This window comes from Haemaphysalis longicornis, unplaced genomic scaffold (genome assembly GCF_048455015.1).
Source record: "Haemaphysalis longicornis isolate Haplotype H1 unplaced genomic scaffold, Haemaphysalis longicornis Haplotype H1 scaffold_10, whole genome shotgun sequence".
NCBI lineage: Eukaryota > Metazoa > Arthropoda > Arachnida > Ixodida > Ixodidae > Haemaphysalis > Haemaphysalis longicornis.
The window spans coordinates 25,042,090-25,058,602 of record NW_027526204.1 but is presented as its reverse complement, the minus strand read 5'-3'; the positions used below and the strand labels follow the sequence as shown (position 1 = coordinate 25,058,602).

At 46.0% G+C, this 16,513-nt stretch overlaps 2 protein-coding genes across 2 annotated transcripts in view; one reads left to right on the top strand and one right to left on the bottom strand.

The window, feature by feature from the left end:
• The window catches only part of LOC144159764 (uncharacterized), a 321,877-nt gene that overhangs the window by 173,181 nt on the left and 132,183 nt on the right, over window positions 1–16,513 (bottom strand). The window lies entirely within an intron of this gene.
• Window positions 7,881–15,393, top strand: LOC144158308 (uncharacterized). Its single transcript, XM_077689128.1, has 2 exons — window positions 7,881–8,008; window positions 13,807–15,393. The coding sequence occupies exons 1-2, from the start codon at window positions 7,950–7,952 to the stop codon at window positions 14,915–14,917; spliced, it is 1,170 nt and encodes a 389-aa protein (XP_077545254.1). The 5' UTR covers window positions 7,881–7,949; the 3' UTR covers window positions 14,918–15,393.

Here is a 16,513-nt window from a genome sequence, read left to right as displayed (position 1 = left end):
GAACTATAAATGACACAGTGGTACCTTTGTGGTGATGAGGCAACGTACCTCGGCCTACATTTTAACCCACAGAAATCTGGAGTCATGGTGTTCAACAAGGAAGCTCATACAGCACCAATAAGAATTCAACAGGAACCCATACCATTAGTAAATAAGTACAAATACTTGGGGATCTGGCTTAATGAAGGAAAAGGCTACCTGAATGCCCATGAAGAACACCTCAAACTGAAAGGGAGATGAAATGCAGCAGTAATGAAACATAGAGCACTTTGGGGATACAATAAGTACGAGGTAGTGCGAGGCATCTGGAAAGGGGTAACGGTGCCGGCGCTCACGTTCTCTAATGCCGTATTATGCTTAAAGTCCGATATCCTGTCGGGATTGGAGGTTAACCAAAAGACAGTTGGCACGTTAGCACTGGGAGCTCACAGTAAGACTACAAATGAGGCTGTACAAGGCTATATGGATTGGGCTTCATTTGAGGCGACGGAAGCGCAAAGTAAAATACGTTTTGAGGAGCGGCTTAGACATTTAAATGAGAAGAACTGGGCAGCCAGAGTGCACAGATACGTGTACCTTCAAAGTGTGGACAACCAATGGTGGAAGAGGACGCGAAAGCTGGCGACTAAATATACCTTGACCGCGGCAAATAAACAAGGAGGGGCAGTTAAAAAGCAAGTGAAGGATACAGAGACGCTCATGTGGAAAGAGAGGATGGAAAAGAAGGGATCGCTGGGAATATACAAAGCAAGCAAAAAAGAGATCCGGAAAGAGAACTTTTATGACAACAATAAAGGTAGTGCGTTGCTCTTTGAGACGCGGGCTGGCTGCTTGAGAACTCGAACTTACATGAGCAAATATTCGTCACAGGATGAGACGTGTTGGGTGTGGCAGGGATAAAGAAACAATCGACCACATAGTAATAGGATGCCAAAAGATTCAGCCAGATAGAATTGGGGGGAAAGTCCTACTTCCTGAGGCAGTGGGCTTCGCAATTGATGGAAGCATTAACTGGTTAGCAGTAGGTATTACTAAGCAGGGGCTAGAGTATTAATGGAAAAAAAGCAGGGAAGTCGACAAAATAACTCCCAGCTAGGGGTAGTGACAGGGCAGAATTACAAAGAAATTTGAGTTGAGGGTCCAAATTCAATTAAAACTTAGCAGTCGCTGCGGCATCCTAGGCGCACCACGAACCTGTGTCGTCGTGGCCCCAGCGGTGGTGGTCGGGAACCTGCAGCCAACGTCCGTTGAACTTCGCTTCGACAGCCCGAAAGGGCTTCGTTCGTGCCGAGACCTACCCGGGACCTCCAGCGGCAGCAGCTACCAGGGGGTAGCCAGTGAGGAAACTTCAGGACGCGCGGAGCGTGTGCCGCCCAAGGAACGAACACCGGCATCAACAATACGATGACGGCTACCACCGAGTCGCGGCAAAACAAGGGTGCGACACGTTAGCGCCGACGACCGGTGTAGGCCAGTCCAATAGGCACGTATTCATAGGACGGAACTATGGCGTTGTGATAGTAGGGAGATCACCTAGAAGGTGATGGATTTAACGTATTTGAACTAATGGTGTAGGACTTCATTGTACAGACTTGAATTTTGATTTGAAGTGTATATTGGGATTTTTAGTTAGGGATTTCAGTGTTTATTGGTTGACTGCCACTGTATTATTAAGTGGTTTGCTTGAGGGTTTTTCTGGTACAATAAATGTGTGTTTTGTCGAACCTGTCAATGGCTTTCCTGCATCCATCTCTCTAAGCTGGTCAAGACAACCCCACGATCCGTTCACGTGACAATAAAAACAATTATTACCCCCCGCTTTAAGTTATTTCTCAAAAAACTGCTTCAGCTTGGCCACTGATGCCCTGTTCCACAACCTTTGCTCACTTCTCATAAGTCTGCTGTTCATCACCACTGCTCAACTCCCTCGGCACACTTTTCACTTCAGACTTCACATCACCTTCCATTTTTTTCACACTTGTCTCTGGTTCACTCCTGTCCTCAAATCGTTACCATTTTGTTATCACAGACTTCACCATTTCTTCAACCAACACCTCACCTCTCACACTAATCTAGTTTCACAATCGATTTCGTGCATACACCGAAATCAAGCACTTTCACACATCTCAAACTTAAAACCACTCTTTATCCACATTTCGCAACTACCGCATGTATGGCTACACTTCATGTATTTATACCGACCTACTCATTCAATCTACTCGAACACATCAAATATCTAATATTCGACACCACTATGTCTCAATCCGTACTTTGTCACTCACTAATTCATCTCTTTATTATATAGATTTACTCCAACCTTGCCTTTTCACAATAGCACAATATTTATGCTGTGCCACAATACACAACTTATCTGTAACCGTTATGGGTCCTACTTCTGTCCGAGTCAAGTTCGTGTTCCATCATGTTTGTTGATTTTGGCCTTCATCTTAACCTTTTTCTCTTTCAACCACTCAGAACTTTTGGCTACACTGTTGGCTCGGCTTTGAGGCTCACCAATATTCATTCGTCTCCCCGACCTATGACACGAGCTGTCTCCAGTCCTTGCCTATTGCATGCTTTCTCTGGATTTTGCTCGACTCGCACGCTCATTGTTTTTGTCTTATTTTCATCACTGCGCTGGCGCTCTCCTATGTAGCTGGTTGGGGGGGCTTGGCTGGGGGCCTGATTAAGGAGCCATCCATTCGTCTTACAGGCCTTAGCTCGTCGTCTGTGTGCCATCTTAGTAGCGTGCTTTAACTCTATGAACTTTCCAGCTACCCTATCTCTTTTGGCACACCCTCGCTTACGCGCTCTAACCTTCCTAGGCATCAGTCTCCTTTCCCTCATTCGCTTCGTAGGATTTTCAAACATGACTGTTTTTTCACGCGCCATTGAGTTTCAGCTACCAGCCCGTCTCCTGGATCCCTTTCATTCTGTTCTCGTTTTCCCTAGACGTCACCGAGCTCGGACATGGGGCGCTGCCCTGGCAGGTCTGAAATACTGGTACTTGGCTGCACCCTAGGGACCACATTTACAATCTCAGACTATGAGCTGCCCGCTTCACTGTCCAACCGCTTCGCAAAGGCCTTTTCGAGGATGAGGGTACTTTCACTAGCCATAGGCATTTCCAAAAAACTACAACCTTCTTGCCGGCCACCATTCGTACCACTACTCGGAGTGGCAAGAACCTGGGACTGAACTAGTGATTTTTGAGAAACCTTTAAATCAAATGAGTCAACTGCACCAGGGGCATACAACCCCCCTTTGCCTGTCACATCCTCGGCATGTTCATCTCCTCTCGGAAGGCATGCAATGGCCCAGAACTTGAGATATTTACCACCTCACACTTCGAATGCAACTCCCGCATCGGCAGTCTTTTGCGAGAACCTTTGTTCTTTTATTTTCTCATCGATCTCCTCGCTGTGCGCCAAGCCCGTTCTTTCAACAGCACGTGCTTCTTCACCGGGTTTATTCTCAAAGCACTCATCTCTATGCGTCTGTTCTGGCACTGTGCCACACTCGGTACATTCACGGCCTCGCACTCCGCACACGCCTTTCACCTCAGCGGGCTGTCCAAAGCAACAGTTTTCTTTGTGTTCCTTTTTAATCATAGCCTTCTCTTGATCTGCCACCTGCGTTCTTTCAATATCACGTGACTCATCACAGTTGGCGGTCCGCGTGCCTTCCGTCTCACGTGCGGCACATTCACCCTTCTTTTTGAGTTCCTTTTCATTGAGGCATCGATTTAGTTCTGCATGCATTCCTTACAACATAGCCCGTTATAATGCAATTTCTCTCTTTTTCTCCTCAGCCCTTCTTTTATCCTCCTCAATGCTTTTCTCCGCCTCACAATTTCTTTCTTCTGACAAAAACGTCCACCTCTGACCTTTCCAAAACTTGTTGCTGAGCTAGTTGGTACATATTTTAAGGAAGAAGAAAATGTGGCGCAAACTAGACATAGACGAAAGAAACGAGGTAAGACATATACAGGCGCCAACTTCCAACTATTTATTTGAAGCAAACCACGCGAAAGTTATACGTCTTATCTAAGGAAAAACAACAAAACAAAAAACCAAAAAATCAACCTAGGTATAATGTTAACAAGTGTAAAAGGTGGTGACAAACGAGGTATATGTCTTACCTCGTTTCTTTCGTCTACGTCTAGTTTGCGCCACGTTTTCTTCTTCCTTAAAACTCTGACCTTTCGTTTTCTGTGCCAGAGTCTTTGTCTTACAATTCAAAAAATGGCTTCTTGTTCAAACCTCATGTTCAAACCAACGTCAACACCATTCCCACATCCATTCTCGCAGGTGGAAAGACACGTGACTGGGCCCGAAGGAAATATCCTGGGTCAGGTTAACTCAATGCTAAAATCCCTAACTAAAAATGCCAAAATACAATTCAAATCAAAGTTCAAAAGTCTGTACAATAAACTCCTATACCATTACTTCAAATACACTCAATCCATTACCCTCTAGGTGATCTCTCTACCACCACAACTCCCTATAGTTCATTCCACAAGCTAGGTACAACACTGTGGAGGCTACCTTGTTGTAAATAGTGCACCCACTGAGGGCGCCTAACTCACCGCGAAGGAAGCGACAAAAGGCGCCGGGGCCTTGCGGTGCCACTTGCCGAGGGGGGAGAAGGGAATGTTTTTTCAGGAACCCCTTCACGGTGAGTTAGGCGCCCTCAGTGGGTGCACTATTGACAACAATGTAGCCTTCACAGTGCTGCACCTGGCTTGTGGTATGAACTATAGTTGTGTCCTATGAATGCGTCCCTATTGGACTAGTCTACCCTGGCCGTCGGTGCTGATGTGTCGCACCCTTGCGTGGCCACGATTCGGTGGTAGGCGTCATCGTCTTGTTGCCAAAAATCGAAGCGCTTGGTCGTTCCTTGGACAGCGTGGGCTCCGCGCATCATGAAGTTTCCTCGATGGCTACCCCCTGGTAGCCGCTGCCGCTAGAGGTCCCAAGTAGGTCTCGGCACGAATGAAGCCCTTTCGGGCTGTCGAAGCGAAGGTTGACGCAGCGCGGACGTTAGCCGCAGGTGCTCGACCGCCGCCCCTGGGGCCACGAAGACACAGGTTCGTGGTGCGCCTAGGATGCCACAGCCAATGATAAGTCGGCCCGCCCCTGCCCAGGCTTGCTAGGCATAGTGGGTGGCCAGGTTGCATCCCCCTGGCTTGTTCCTTGAAGCTCACGTGCTCCTTCCGCCTCCTGGTTTTTTGCCTCCCCCTGCTCCTTGTGCGCCTGGCTTTTAGCCCCTCTGGGCTTGAGTGCGGCACACTCTCATTGGCTCCTTGCCTTTCCGTGTCCATGTATGGTCGCCACTGTTCTCCTCCGCAGCATTCTGATTGGCTGACCAGCCCGCTGCCATATTTGACCACGATGCCTCGGGGTTTCGGTGTGGCATTTGTTGATTGGTGCGCTCCTGGCGCACACTTCAAATGGCCGTTTCTTTTCTTTTTCGGGGGATTTTGATGTCTCCCCTTTCCGGGGATACCCTTCACACATGACAAAATGAATGGAATGGCACTGTTGTCTTCCTTGGTCACTGCTCCAGCGATAACCTTTAAATTGATCCAAACTACATCCCTCCGCTCTACTACAGACACGAGTGAAGCAAACTGCGGCCAAATAGTGGCAGTCAGGGCGGCGACAGATACCCGTTCAGTTGATGAAGCCAGCCGAGCTGATAGAAGCAGTGCACACCGGACGACAGGAACAAAGATTCGGAACCGACTGCATGGCAGGAGACGCGACAAGATCCACAAGCGAGGGAAGACAGACCTGTTCAGGCGCGGATGTGGCCGCCCAGGGAGATGTTTCCACAGACGCTCACGGAATGCCCGGCCGTGTTGACAACCACACCTTGAGGGTTGGGGCCGCAACAAATGACGAAGATCTACGAGCGAAATGCACAAGCATGAGCAACTTTTCTGAGCTCTACCTTCCCGCACAGACGATGCTCACACACACACAATCGCCAGCTTTAAAAAGCTGGCCACTACTACGGGATGCACAGCAGAACTATGCAATACAGCAGCACAAATATTTCACCTCAACAAAACACGATGGCTGTGTCTAACGCACGCCCTTGTCTAGTAAACCCTCCCATGGTTGAGTCGATGGTTGATTTCACGCATGTTGGAATGTCGATTGAGACCAGCGGCGCTCTAGGCATATGTTTGTGTGGCTTCTCAGGTTAGGAATTCTCAGGTTAGGATTTGGGATTTCATAGAAATGTTCCAGTTTAGGGCAGTCTACGTGCAAAACAATATATTTATTGGCACCTACATTCTCAATAATGTTTTGAGCAACTTTTTTTTCGTGTGCTCATGGGGCTATTTAGACGCTACGAAAATATGTTCATGGTTAGAGTTTAAGGGTAGATTGAAGTGAGTTGCAAACATTGTTTAACTACCTTACCGTTCTGTAGTCCCAACACATGGACCACACTTTGACTAAAGTGAAAAGAACAGCCAACCAAATGGGACAGAGAGACCTACACTGCTTGCTCAGGCAAACACGTGTCTATTTTTCTTTCTGTCTTTCCATGTGAAGTTCTTGCTCTTTTGTTTGAAGAGGTTTCTGGTTTTACAGCATTTTAGGACAACAAAACTGGGTTAAAAGTGCCGCTTGGTCTGTATCGTTCTCCTTATATTTGCTTATGTCGGCTTTGACGACACGCTGTTAAGTCTGCAGGTGATTTCTAGCACTTTTAACCTGTACAAACTGCTTGAATAAATGAATGGTACTGATAGCCATGAAATCAGGTCAGCTCAACGTTTTAAAGATTGAGTACTAAGAAACCTGGCTGTAGGCATCCGTGACAGTTCCTTATTACCTCAGTAGCCTTGGTGTGCTGAGCTCGGTGAATGTAATACCACATGCCAATGTAGGGCTTCAAACATAATGCCTACTGAACTTCATCTGGCGCTCAGATTGCCATTATCATGCGAGAAGTTTGGGCTTCCAATCCACCTGAAAAGAAACTCCAGGAAAACTGAACTGCAACATATACTTCCTGTCACTCTATCTCTTTGAGAAAAATTGCATGTTCTCTTAAAATGTTTTTGCTGGCGAGGTTATTGAGTTGAATCAATAACTTTCACAAGATAATGTATAAGTAAGGCAACTTGGTTTTGCTTTTTTTGCATTTACTTTTCTAGACTCAGGTCCACTTTGTGCTTTTGCACAAGCTGCAGCTAAATGTAAACTGCTTAGAAATTTGAAATGTTCGAAGAAATTTAATAGTACCCGCAAGCACTTTGCAAGCACTCTACCGACTGGCTTATGTCGGAAGAACAACAGTTCACCCCAACCGGGCGCATCAAGCGTGCGTGGCTCGGCCAGCTGGCGGACTGGATCGCCGCAGCGTGAAACAAAATTTGCTTGCACCATTGATGGAAACTTGTGTATATGGATTTGGAAAAACATTGAAGAAATGGCATTATTTAAAGCTACCATGCTACAATTTAAAGCAGCTACCATGCGATTGCAGTAAAATAGACTGGTGTTGAAAGAAGTTTGGTTAAGTCAACTATGTACCTAATGCAAAAAAGTGTAATTGAGCATTTTTAAAGGTAGCAGCTCAACACATCTCACCATCTTCATTTTCTTCACTAATGTTCACTAGCGCGTTCTCAAACTTTCAAGCATTTAGTGGTATCATTTATGCCTTTGCCCATTTAACACTGTCTGGGCATTTATCGCTGCACCAATAAACTTTACGTAGAAGCTTAAAACGTGTCCAAACCATCATCAAGTGCCCCTCGAAACGGACAAACACATGTTGTACATGCGGGAATGGGGCCTGTCTAAAATTGCTAGAACACTTGTTGCTCCAGCTGCTATGACTTTTGATTTTTTTCAGTTCTGGCAGAGAACAATGGCCAGGCATGTGCCTTGAAAAAATTCCCTGCTTCTCGAGACAATGCCGAGATGGTGGCGAAATCTGGACTTCGCATCTGCTCCTGCCGCCAACATTCAGGCAACACAGGGTAGGTTAATTGCCAATGCTTGCAAGGTTGTTGCTTGTAACACATGGACGCTATTCAGTGCCCAGCCTATTTTGATGAGTGGAAGGGATCTGCTGCAAAAAATCTAGTTAAGTGGGCTTATGTACAAATAAAAATGAAAATTGCCAGCAACCTGTGGAACACCAGAGGAAACATTCAAACCTACCGTATTTACTGGAATCCAGGCCACCCTTGATTGCAGGCCAATCCCCCCAAATTTGCAAGGCCCTCCCAAAATGAAACTTACCTCGAATGGAGGCCAAACGCGCACACTCCGTAGGCCCGCACGTTACTTTAATCGTTATCGTCGTAGTCATCTTTGTCCGTCCTTTTTGTTCTTGAGTTCGTCCCAGAGGGCATCATCCTCGCTTCTGTCCATTGCGTTTGAAATACACTTCTTTAAAGCTCTAATGATTGCTTCATCCGGAATTTCGTTCCAGGCTGCGGAAATCCACTCCGCCAGCTGGCCGAGCAACGCACGCTTGATGCGCCCGGTTGGGGTGAACTGATGTTCTTCCGACGTAAGCCAGTCGGTATAGTGCTTGCAAAGCCTATCTTTAAAGGGCTTATTAATAGCGACGTCAAGGGGTTGGAGTTGGTTAGTCATGCCACCAGGGATTATGGCGATGTCTGTCCCAGCGCAAGAAAGCGTGGTCTTCACACTGTCAGTCAGATGGCTGCGGTAGAAAGCCAGGACTAGTGAAAGCTTGCACAGCGCGACCCCTGGACAGCGTTCCCAAACCGTTTTCACCCAGTCCTCCATCAAGCCGTTGGACATCCAACCTTTGTCGTGAACGTGCACAACAACGTTTCTGGGAAACTTTTTACCCGCAGCGTAGAGTCTTGCGCCTAAATATTATCTATGGGGGCAATTTTTTTCAATTGGCGGGGCAGCACAACATTACTGTCGTTCGCTGCTTTCCGTCACCCGTCGTCCTAAGTTTGACTTTTTTCGCATTCTTTCTGTTCGCATTCTTTCTGTCCACCATTAGCATGTCTAAGAACACTGGAATCTGGTCGGCGTTTGCAATTTGCTGCAGTTGGTAGTCCTTTTCCCGCCATCTGTCCATCACGTAGCGCTGAAACTTGGCAAGTTTCTCCTCGAAGTCAGTGGGAAGCTCCTGGTATACGGAGGTTCGTCATCTCAGGCTGAACCCAAATCGTTTCATCAAGCGCATTGCGCAGCCCCTGCTTGCTTTAAAAGTGGCTCCTGCGACACCCTTCACTCTGGCAGCTTCCCTGGCTTTCGCCTGGATAATCTCTGTGGTCACGGGCCTTCACGCTTCCCTTTGTTCCCTGAAAACTCAGCAACGCTACGCGGCTTGCTGCACAGCTGAAAAGTTCGACCTGTTGTTTGCGCAATCGTTGCACATTCTTTTTGTTCACACCGAACTCGCTCTGCGCTTGCAGGTTTGAAGTCTTCTCCACGTGCAAACCAACCTTTCGCTTAAAGGCTGCACTGTAGTAGTACCACTTGGTTGGTGCCATCGCTTTTCAAAAACGGGTAGGCAGCACACGCGTTTCGCGAACACGCGGTGAAGGTGCAACACTTTCAAAACTCTGCCACCATGGCTACTCCAAATGATCACTTTGAGAAAACTGCGAACTCCACGCCCGTGCCACCGCGCCAAGCGAGAGGAAGAGAGGAGAGGGTGTCAAAGCGCAGGCCATCAACAGCGCTGTAATCACGGGACACAATCCACCCTTACCGGCGCAAAAGCTTGCCGGCGCAAAAGCTTGCCGGTTTGACGATCCTCGCTGCATGATCGTGGGACTGCGAGATTTCGGAATAATGGACGGTGGGAAGCCGACGACGCGGTTTACCAGTGTAGCTGTTGGGACCACTTCGCCGCTGAGCCTGAGCGACCACTTCACCATGCAGCTACCGTAGAATGTTGCGAAAATGAGCCTCGGGCACGCATGCAGAACTGCCTGCACACGGCAGCCTGATATTGGTGCATGGCGAGCCATCATGGCGCTGGCCCGGCCGGCCCTTCAGTGCTCAAGCCATGGTACCTGTATCTAAGCCGACCCCCCCACTTTCGCACATTGTGTTCTTGAAAAAAAAGATCTGCCTGGATAGCTTAAAAAAAAAACATCTGCCTGGATAGTATAGGAGCTTCAAATATGGTACACTACAGGGACGTGAGCATAGGTCGGCAAAACAAAGACCTCACTCAAACTCAGTCATAGTTTTTTTCATTCACGCTGTACTCAATCAAACTCAGACTCAAAAAAGTCGTCTATTCTCAAAATCACTCGTACTCACTCATCAAATACTCATTTGTAATCGTACTCACTTGTACTCAAACTCATTTGTCCTTACAAGTATTCGTACTCATGAGTACTCACGAGTAATCACACTCAATCTGTACTCATGACTACTTCATCTGTACCTATGAGTACTCAATCTGTACTCATCATTACTCGATCTGTACTCATGACTACTCCATTTGTACTACTCATGATTACTCAACTTATCTGTACGGTTAACTAGGTCGTGGCTCGAATGAAAGACTACGTAGAAAAAAAAATGTTTAATTGGTTATAAAAGCTAAGTTTACATACAGACCAGGACAGAGGAGCACAGGAAGAGAACGCCTGACGCGGTTCACCGTCATAGGGTGACTCGCTACGCGAAGGCACGTACACATGAGAAAGCAAAATAGAACATAAGCACTCGCATTGTGTCTGGTGTCTCCTCTTGTCTTGTTCTCAGGAATAAAACAACTAAGCCTGGGCCACATCAGCCTCATGGGGAGCTCGGGGCTTCTAGGTGCGGCCGTGGCGGTTAATTGCAATTTTCTGCGTGTCTTCGGGTTGCACTGTTGTTGTTCGTTTTTGTTTCCGGGCGCGCTGATATTCTCCCAATCGTGCTCCGAATCTCCGAAGAAATGAAGGCATCAATTACAGCATTAGCCTATCAGGCAAAAAGGACACACTTCAAGGCCCCCAAAAGCGACTGTTGTTGATGAACCAAAAGAGTGGCATGATCAGTGGAAGAGGGCGCCTGATTTAAATTGTGGCTTCTCAATATTTGCAACTTTACGCCCTCGATGCTGCGTTTACGCTGGTGGAAGCAGTACACTCTCCCTATATGTCTGCATGTGTCACCGGTATTTTAAATAATGCTCCACTCTAGTAACCTCAACGAGACAACTGAAGAACTTTTGGCTACGACATCATGCCACCTTGTTAATGAAGACTGCATTTTCGGCAATTGCCCAGCCTGCTTAGGTATGGCTTGCACAGAGACACTACTATAGCAAAGTCTGTCTGACGTCTTCGGGATTAAGGATGACACACGTCCACCAATGGATCAGTGGAAAACATTGTAATGCTGAGACCATTGTTTTGATGCCTGAAGAATTTTCGGCAAAGTTCATGGACATGTTGAACCATCTTATTGTCCACCATTCCATCAGTGAGCAGCAAGCCAGCTACTTCCGATACCTTATAGCCAACTGAAGTCTGCACGAGACCATCATAGTGATGAAGTATGCAGAATATATAGCTCTATAGTTCAGTACGCGCCACAGTCACCACTGCGTCAACTCACAGGTTCAACTACACCCAGTAGCTACATTATTTGGCAAGCAGGAAACCGCACCTGCAGAGGTTTCTGTACACTCGTGCAGTTATTTCTGACTGTTTGGAGCATGGCACAGTTGCAGTACACACAGTTCCGAGCACAGTGCTTGCGAAACAAACAAGATCTGCGTCAGCTACAAAATTTATTATTTCTCTGACAGAAGAGAACTTCGTGAATCTCTGCTACCACGAAGTGGAGTGTAAACTGTCAGCAGAATGGAATTTCTTTGCCACACCACACGGCAAAAGTGCTTGTGATGACATCAGAGGCCCGCTCAAAGGTCTTGCACTGAGAGCAGGTATCCAGAGATCGGGACCTTTTCAGGATCAGAATAATGCAAAGGACCTGTATGCCGGGGTAAAGACAATGTCAAACAAATAACTAATCTGGCTCCCATGTTTTAAAACAAGAAACAAGAGCACAGCTTGGTTCACGATTAGCCGTGGCAATTCCAGTCAAAGAAACGCAACACTTCAGACCAGCTATGCGTTCAACACTTCACATTGCCATTATATCCTACTCAAGCTCCAAAAAATTCTAATAAACAACCAAAAATGAACAACTAGGCTGGTTTCTTTAATGCTAACTATTCAACTGGGGAAGACTTGAACCACTGTGGATAAAAAACGCAAGGCAAAATAGACAAGTGGCTAAAAATTTCATGTTTGCTGTAAGAGGTATCCTGTAGTGATGTCTGTGGTCCAGGTTGAGTGTGGTGCAGTGGGAAAAACGACTTTGTAATTCTTCTTCCTTCACATCAGACAATCAGATCAGGCTCGCTTCACTTCCCGTAATTGACTGTGCATAGACCCATTAATTGAAAAGTGGCAAATTAGCCGAAATATGCTGTTTATGGTGTATTTGTGTGGTGTGAAGTGGCAAACAATGTTCATTTAGCATAGAGCCAGGTGTGCGCATGCCTGCCGCATAAAAGTTCGTAGGCATGTAGGCATTCCGAACTGAAGACACACTTCCGTAGTGGACATAAGTGCGGCTAATTGCAAACTTTAAAAAAATATTCTTGCCTCCAACGAAATTTACTCGACTGCGATTTTCTGAGCGCAACGCTAAATGTTGGGTGCATATAACGAGCTGTCCCAAGTAATTTTACCTGTTACGATTTGGTGCTTCATGTAGGTCTGAAGGTTGGAGAAAAACTCATTTTTTAACATTTTTGTAAGCAACTAGCCTAAAAAGTAGTCTGTAATCAACCGTCATTATTTTCAGTAGACATTCAAGGAATTTATCAATGGCACGGTGAAAATATTAGGGCTGAAGCTTTATGATGCCTTTGCAAAAAATTCTGAAAACGCACCGTTTCTTGCATTTTTAACAAATACAACACTAAAAATTCTTGGCTTCACTCAAGGTGCGGCATCAAACAGCAAGGCAAGATGAAGGTTCTACAATATTTGACATTCTACATGGTTTATTTATTTAAATTTATTATGTTCAACCACATTTTTCTTGTTTGCAGAAACTTCAAGGAGTGCTCACATGACTGCAAAATTTTTTTGACGAAAATGCTCGGTGTGTGGGCCTCCAATACGTAATTGCCAACTAGCATAAATTTTTTCGACAAAATTGGCAATGGCTGATTTTGGCGCTGGGATGTTTCATGTGGAATGACCGTGCTATGTTTTCTGTATAAGTTAGCCACACTGTTTTGGAGGTTTTCATTAACTTTCATATTGCCCCAGAAAATGAACTAATCATGATTAAACTTAAAATAACCTATATCAAGCCCTTATTGTTTATGTGTTTGTGTACATAGAATGAGTAAAGTATAAATATTTCTTTAATAACATACATGATTCCCACTACCGGAGAAGAATTAGTATGGCCTAATTAAAATTTTCTTTTATGGCGAGAAAATTTGAAGTACTGGACTTGTAATGTGATCTGTGGATATATAACCTGCTGCCACATTTTCTGTTAAACAATGCTTGACAGAAGTTGTTCAGAACTCTGTTTAAAAAAAATTTGCAGAAACCTTGAATTTACTGTTGTGTGTACATTGTAAAAAGTTTGTATAAATGCATTTTTTGGGTTGACTTATTTCGTGGTGGGTCTCAAAGATTGCGTTTGATTGATTCTTGCAATATCTTTATTCCATATTTCCTGTTTTTGTATCTTATTCTGCCAACATCGAAGTTTTTTAAGTGACCGTGAAAAAATTTCATTTCAGAGGGAAGCTTCATTCCTGCCAGTCCTGTCAGCAATGCAACTATCCCCGTCGTGAGGTGAAATTGTGTGCCAGAAAAATGTGCTCCACCTACACTGTTTGCAAACAAAGGTTTCTAGAAAAATGCAACATGTGCAGCCACCAGAGAGTGCACACTGGGGAGAAGTCATATGAATGCACCACCTGTCAGAAGAGCTTTACTCAAAGACGCCACCTGGTTGATCATGAAAGATTGCACTCAGGCGTGAGGCCGTATGTGTGCAGCACTTGTCAGAAGACCTTTACTCAAAGACGCCACCTGGTTAATCATGAGAAATTGCACTCTGGCGAGAGGCCGTATCTGTGCACCACCTGTCAGAAGAGCTTTACTCAAAGAAGCCACCTGGTTCTTCATCAGAGATTGCACTCTGGCGAGAGGCCGTATGTGTGCAACATTTGTCAGAAGACCTTTACTCAAAGACGCCACCTGGTTGTTCATGAAAGATTGCACTCTGGCGAGAGGCCATATGCCTGCAGCACCTGTCCGAAGAGCTTTACTCGAAGAGCTAGCCTTGTTGTTCATGAACAATTGCACTCTGGCGAGAGGCCATATGTGTGCCCCACCTGTCAGAAGAGCTTTACTCAGAGAGGTAGCCTGGTTCTTCATGAAAGATTGCACTCTGGTGTGAGGCCGTATGTGTGCAGCACTTGTCAGAAGACCTTTACTCAAAGACGCCACCTGGTTGTTCATGAAAGATTGCACTCTGGCGAGAGGCCATATGCGTGCAGCACCTGTCAGAAGAGCTTTACTCGAAGAGCTAGCCTGGTTGTTCATGAACAATTGCACTCTGGCGAGAGGCCGTATGTGTGCACCACCTGTCAGAAGAGCTTTACTCGAAGAAGCAACCTGGTTGATCATGAGAAATTGCACTCTGGCGAGAGGCCGTATGTGTGCACCACCTGTCGGAAGAGCTTTACTCAAAGACGCCACCTCGTTGATCATGAGAAATTGCACTCTGGCGAGAGGCCGCATGTGTGCACCACTTGTCAGAAGAGGTTTACTCATAAAAGATTCTTGGTTGTTCATGAGCAATCCCACTCTGGCGAGAGGCTGTATGTGTGCGGCACCTGTTAGAAGAGCTTCACTAGCAGAAGCCCCCTGGTTGATAACGAGAAATTGCACTCTGGCGAGAGGCCGCATGAGTGCAGGACCTGTCAGAAGAGCTTTACTCACAAAACTAGCCTTGTTCATGTAAGATCACACTATGGTGAGAAGCCGTATGTGTGCAACACCTGTCAGAAGAGCTTCACTAGCAGAAGCTACCTGGTTGATCATGAGAAATTGCACTCTGGCGAGAGGCCGGATGTGTGCAGTACTTGTCAGAAGAGCTTCACTCAAAGAGCTAGCCTGGTTGTTCATGAAAGGTTGCACTCTGACGAGAGGCCGTATGTGTGCGGCACCTGTTAGAACCTCACTAGCAGAAGCCCCCTGGTTGATCATGAGAAAGTGCACTCTCGCGAGAGACCGCATGTGTGCAGCACCTTTCAGAAGAGCTTTACTCACAAAACTAGCCTGGTTGTTCATGAAAGATCACACTCTGGTGAGAAGCCGTATGTGTGCAACACCTGTCAGAAGAGCTTCACTAGCAGAGGCTACCTGGTTGATCATGAGAAATTGCTCTCTGGCGAAAGGCCGCATGTGTGCAGCGCCTGTCAGAAGAGCTTTGCTCAAAGAAGGTGCCTGGTTGTTCATGAGAAATTGCACTTTGGCGGTAGGCCGTATGTGTACAGCACCTCTTAGAGGAGCTTTACTCAAAGCAGGCACCTCGTTGTTCATGAGGGGTTGCCCTCTTGTGAGAAGCTATGTTGGTAGCACCTGTAAGAAGAGCTGTAGACACAGTTCCAGCTTGCTGGATCATAAAAGATTTCACTCTGGCGAGCGAGAGGCTGTATATGGTAGCACCTGTCAGAAGTGCTTTGCTCGAAGACCCAACCTGATTAAACATGAAAAATTTCACTCCGTTGAGGGGCCTTTTGTGTGCAGCAGCTGTAAGAAGAGCTTTACAAAAAAAACCCACCTGGTCACGCATGAAACAGTGCATTCTCATCAAGGGCTCTGTGTGTCATCTCTCAAAAAAGCTTTACTCACAAAGTTCACCTGGTCTCATGAAAGACTGCACTCTCTTGAAAAACAGTCTGTAGAACCTGTCAAAAGAGCTTTACTCATAGTCCAGCTTGGTCACACATGAAGGGGTGCACTCAGAAAAGGCCATAATTCTACATCTCCTGTCAGATTTACATATAGAAAGGGGAGTTGATTGCTCATGAAGAATTACACTTCAGTGGGAACCCGTACATGTGTATCGATTGAGAGAATCAGCTTGCTAAAAGACACTTCTTTGTACTGCACTAACACCAGGCATTATGTCGACAGTAACCGTCGGACAAGTCACTCGTGGGAGTCACTTGGGTAATTGCGTTAACAATTTTGTCCTTTGCAGGGTGTGTTCACATTGGGAGATCTTTTTCTCAAAGCTTTTTGTTAGTCTTAAATGATTGCACTTTGGTGACAACTACCATTTGGCAACAACTGTTCTGCACAAGCAATTGCACTCTTGAGAAAAGCTGTTTGCTATCTATGTCAAAAAGGATGTTTGATATATCATGCAAGATTCCATTATAGAGAAAAATCTAATGCCTGTAGCATTTGTCAAAAACTAATTGTTTTAAG

Excerpts from the sequence above, each read along its gene's own strand:
- LOC144158308 (XM_077689128.1), top strand. The coding sequence starts at position 7,950 with ATGGTGGCGAAATCTGGACTTCGCATCTGCTCCTGCCGCCAACATTCA. Across the intron at positions 8,009-13,806 it reads CAACATTCAGGCAACACAGG|AGGGAAGCTTCATTCCTGCC; the intron begins GTAGGTTAATTG and ends ATTTCATTTCAG.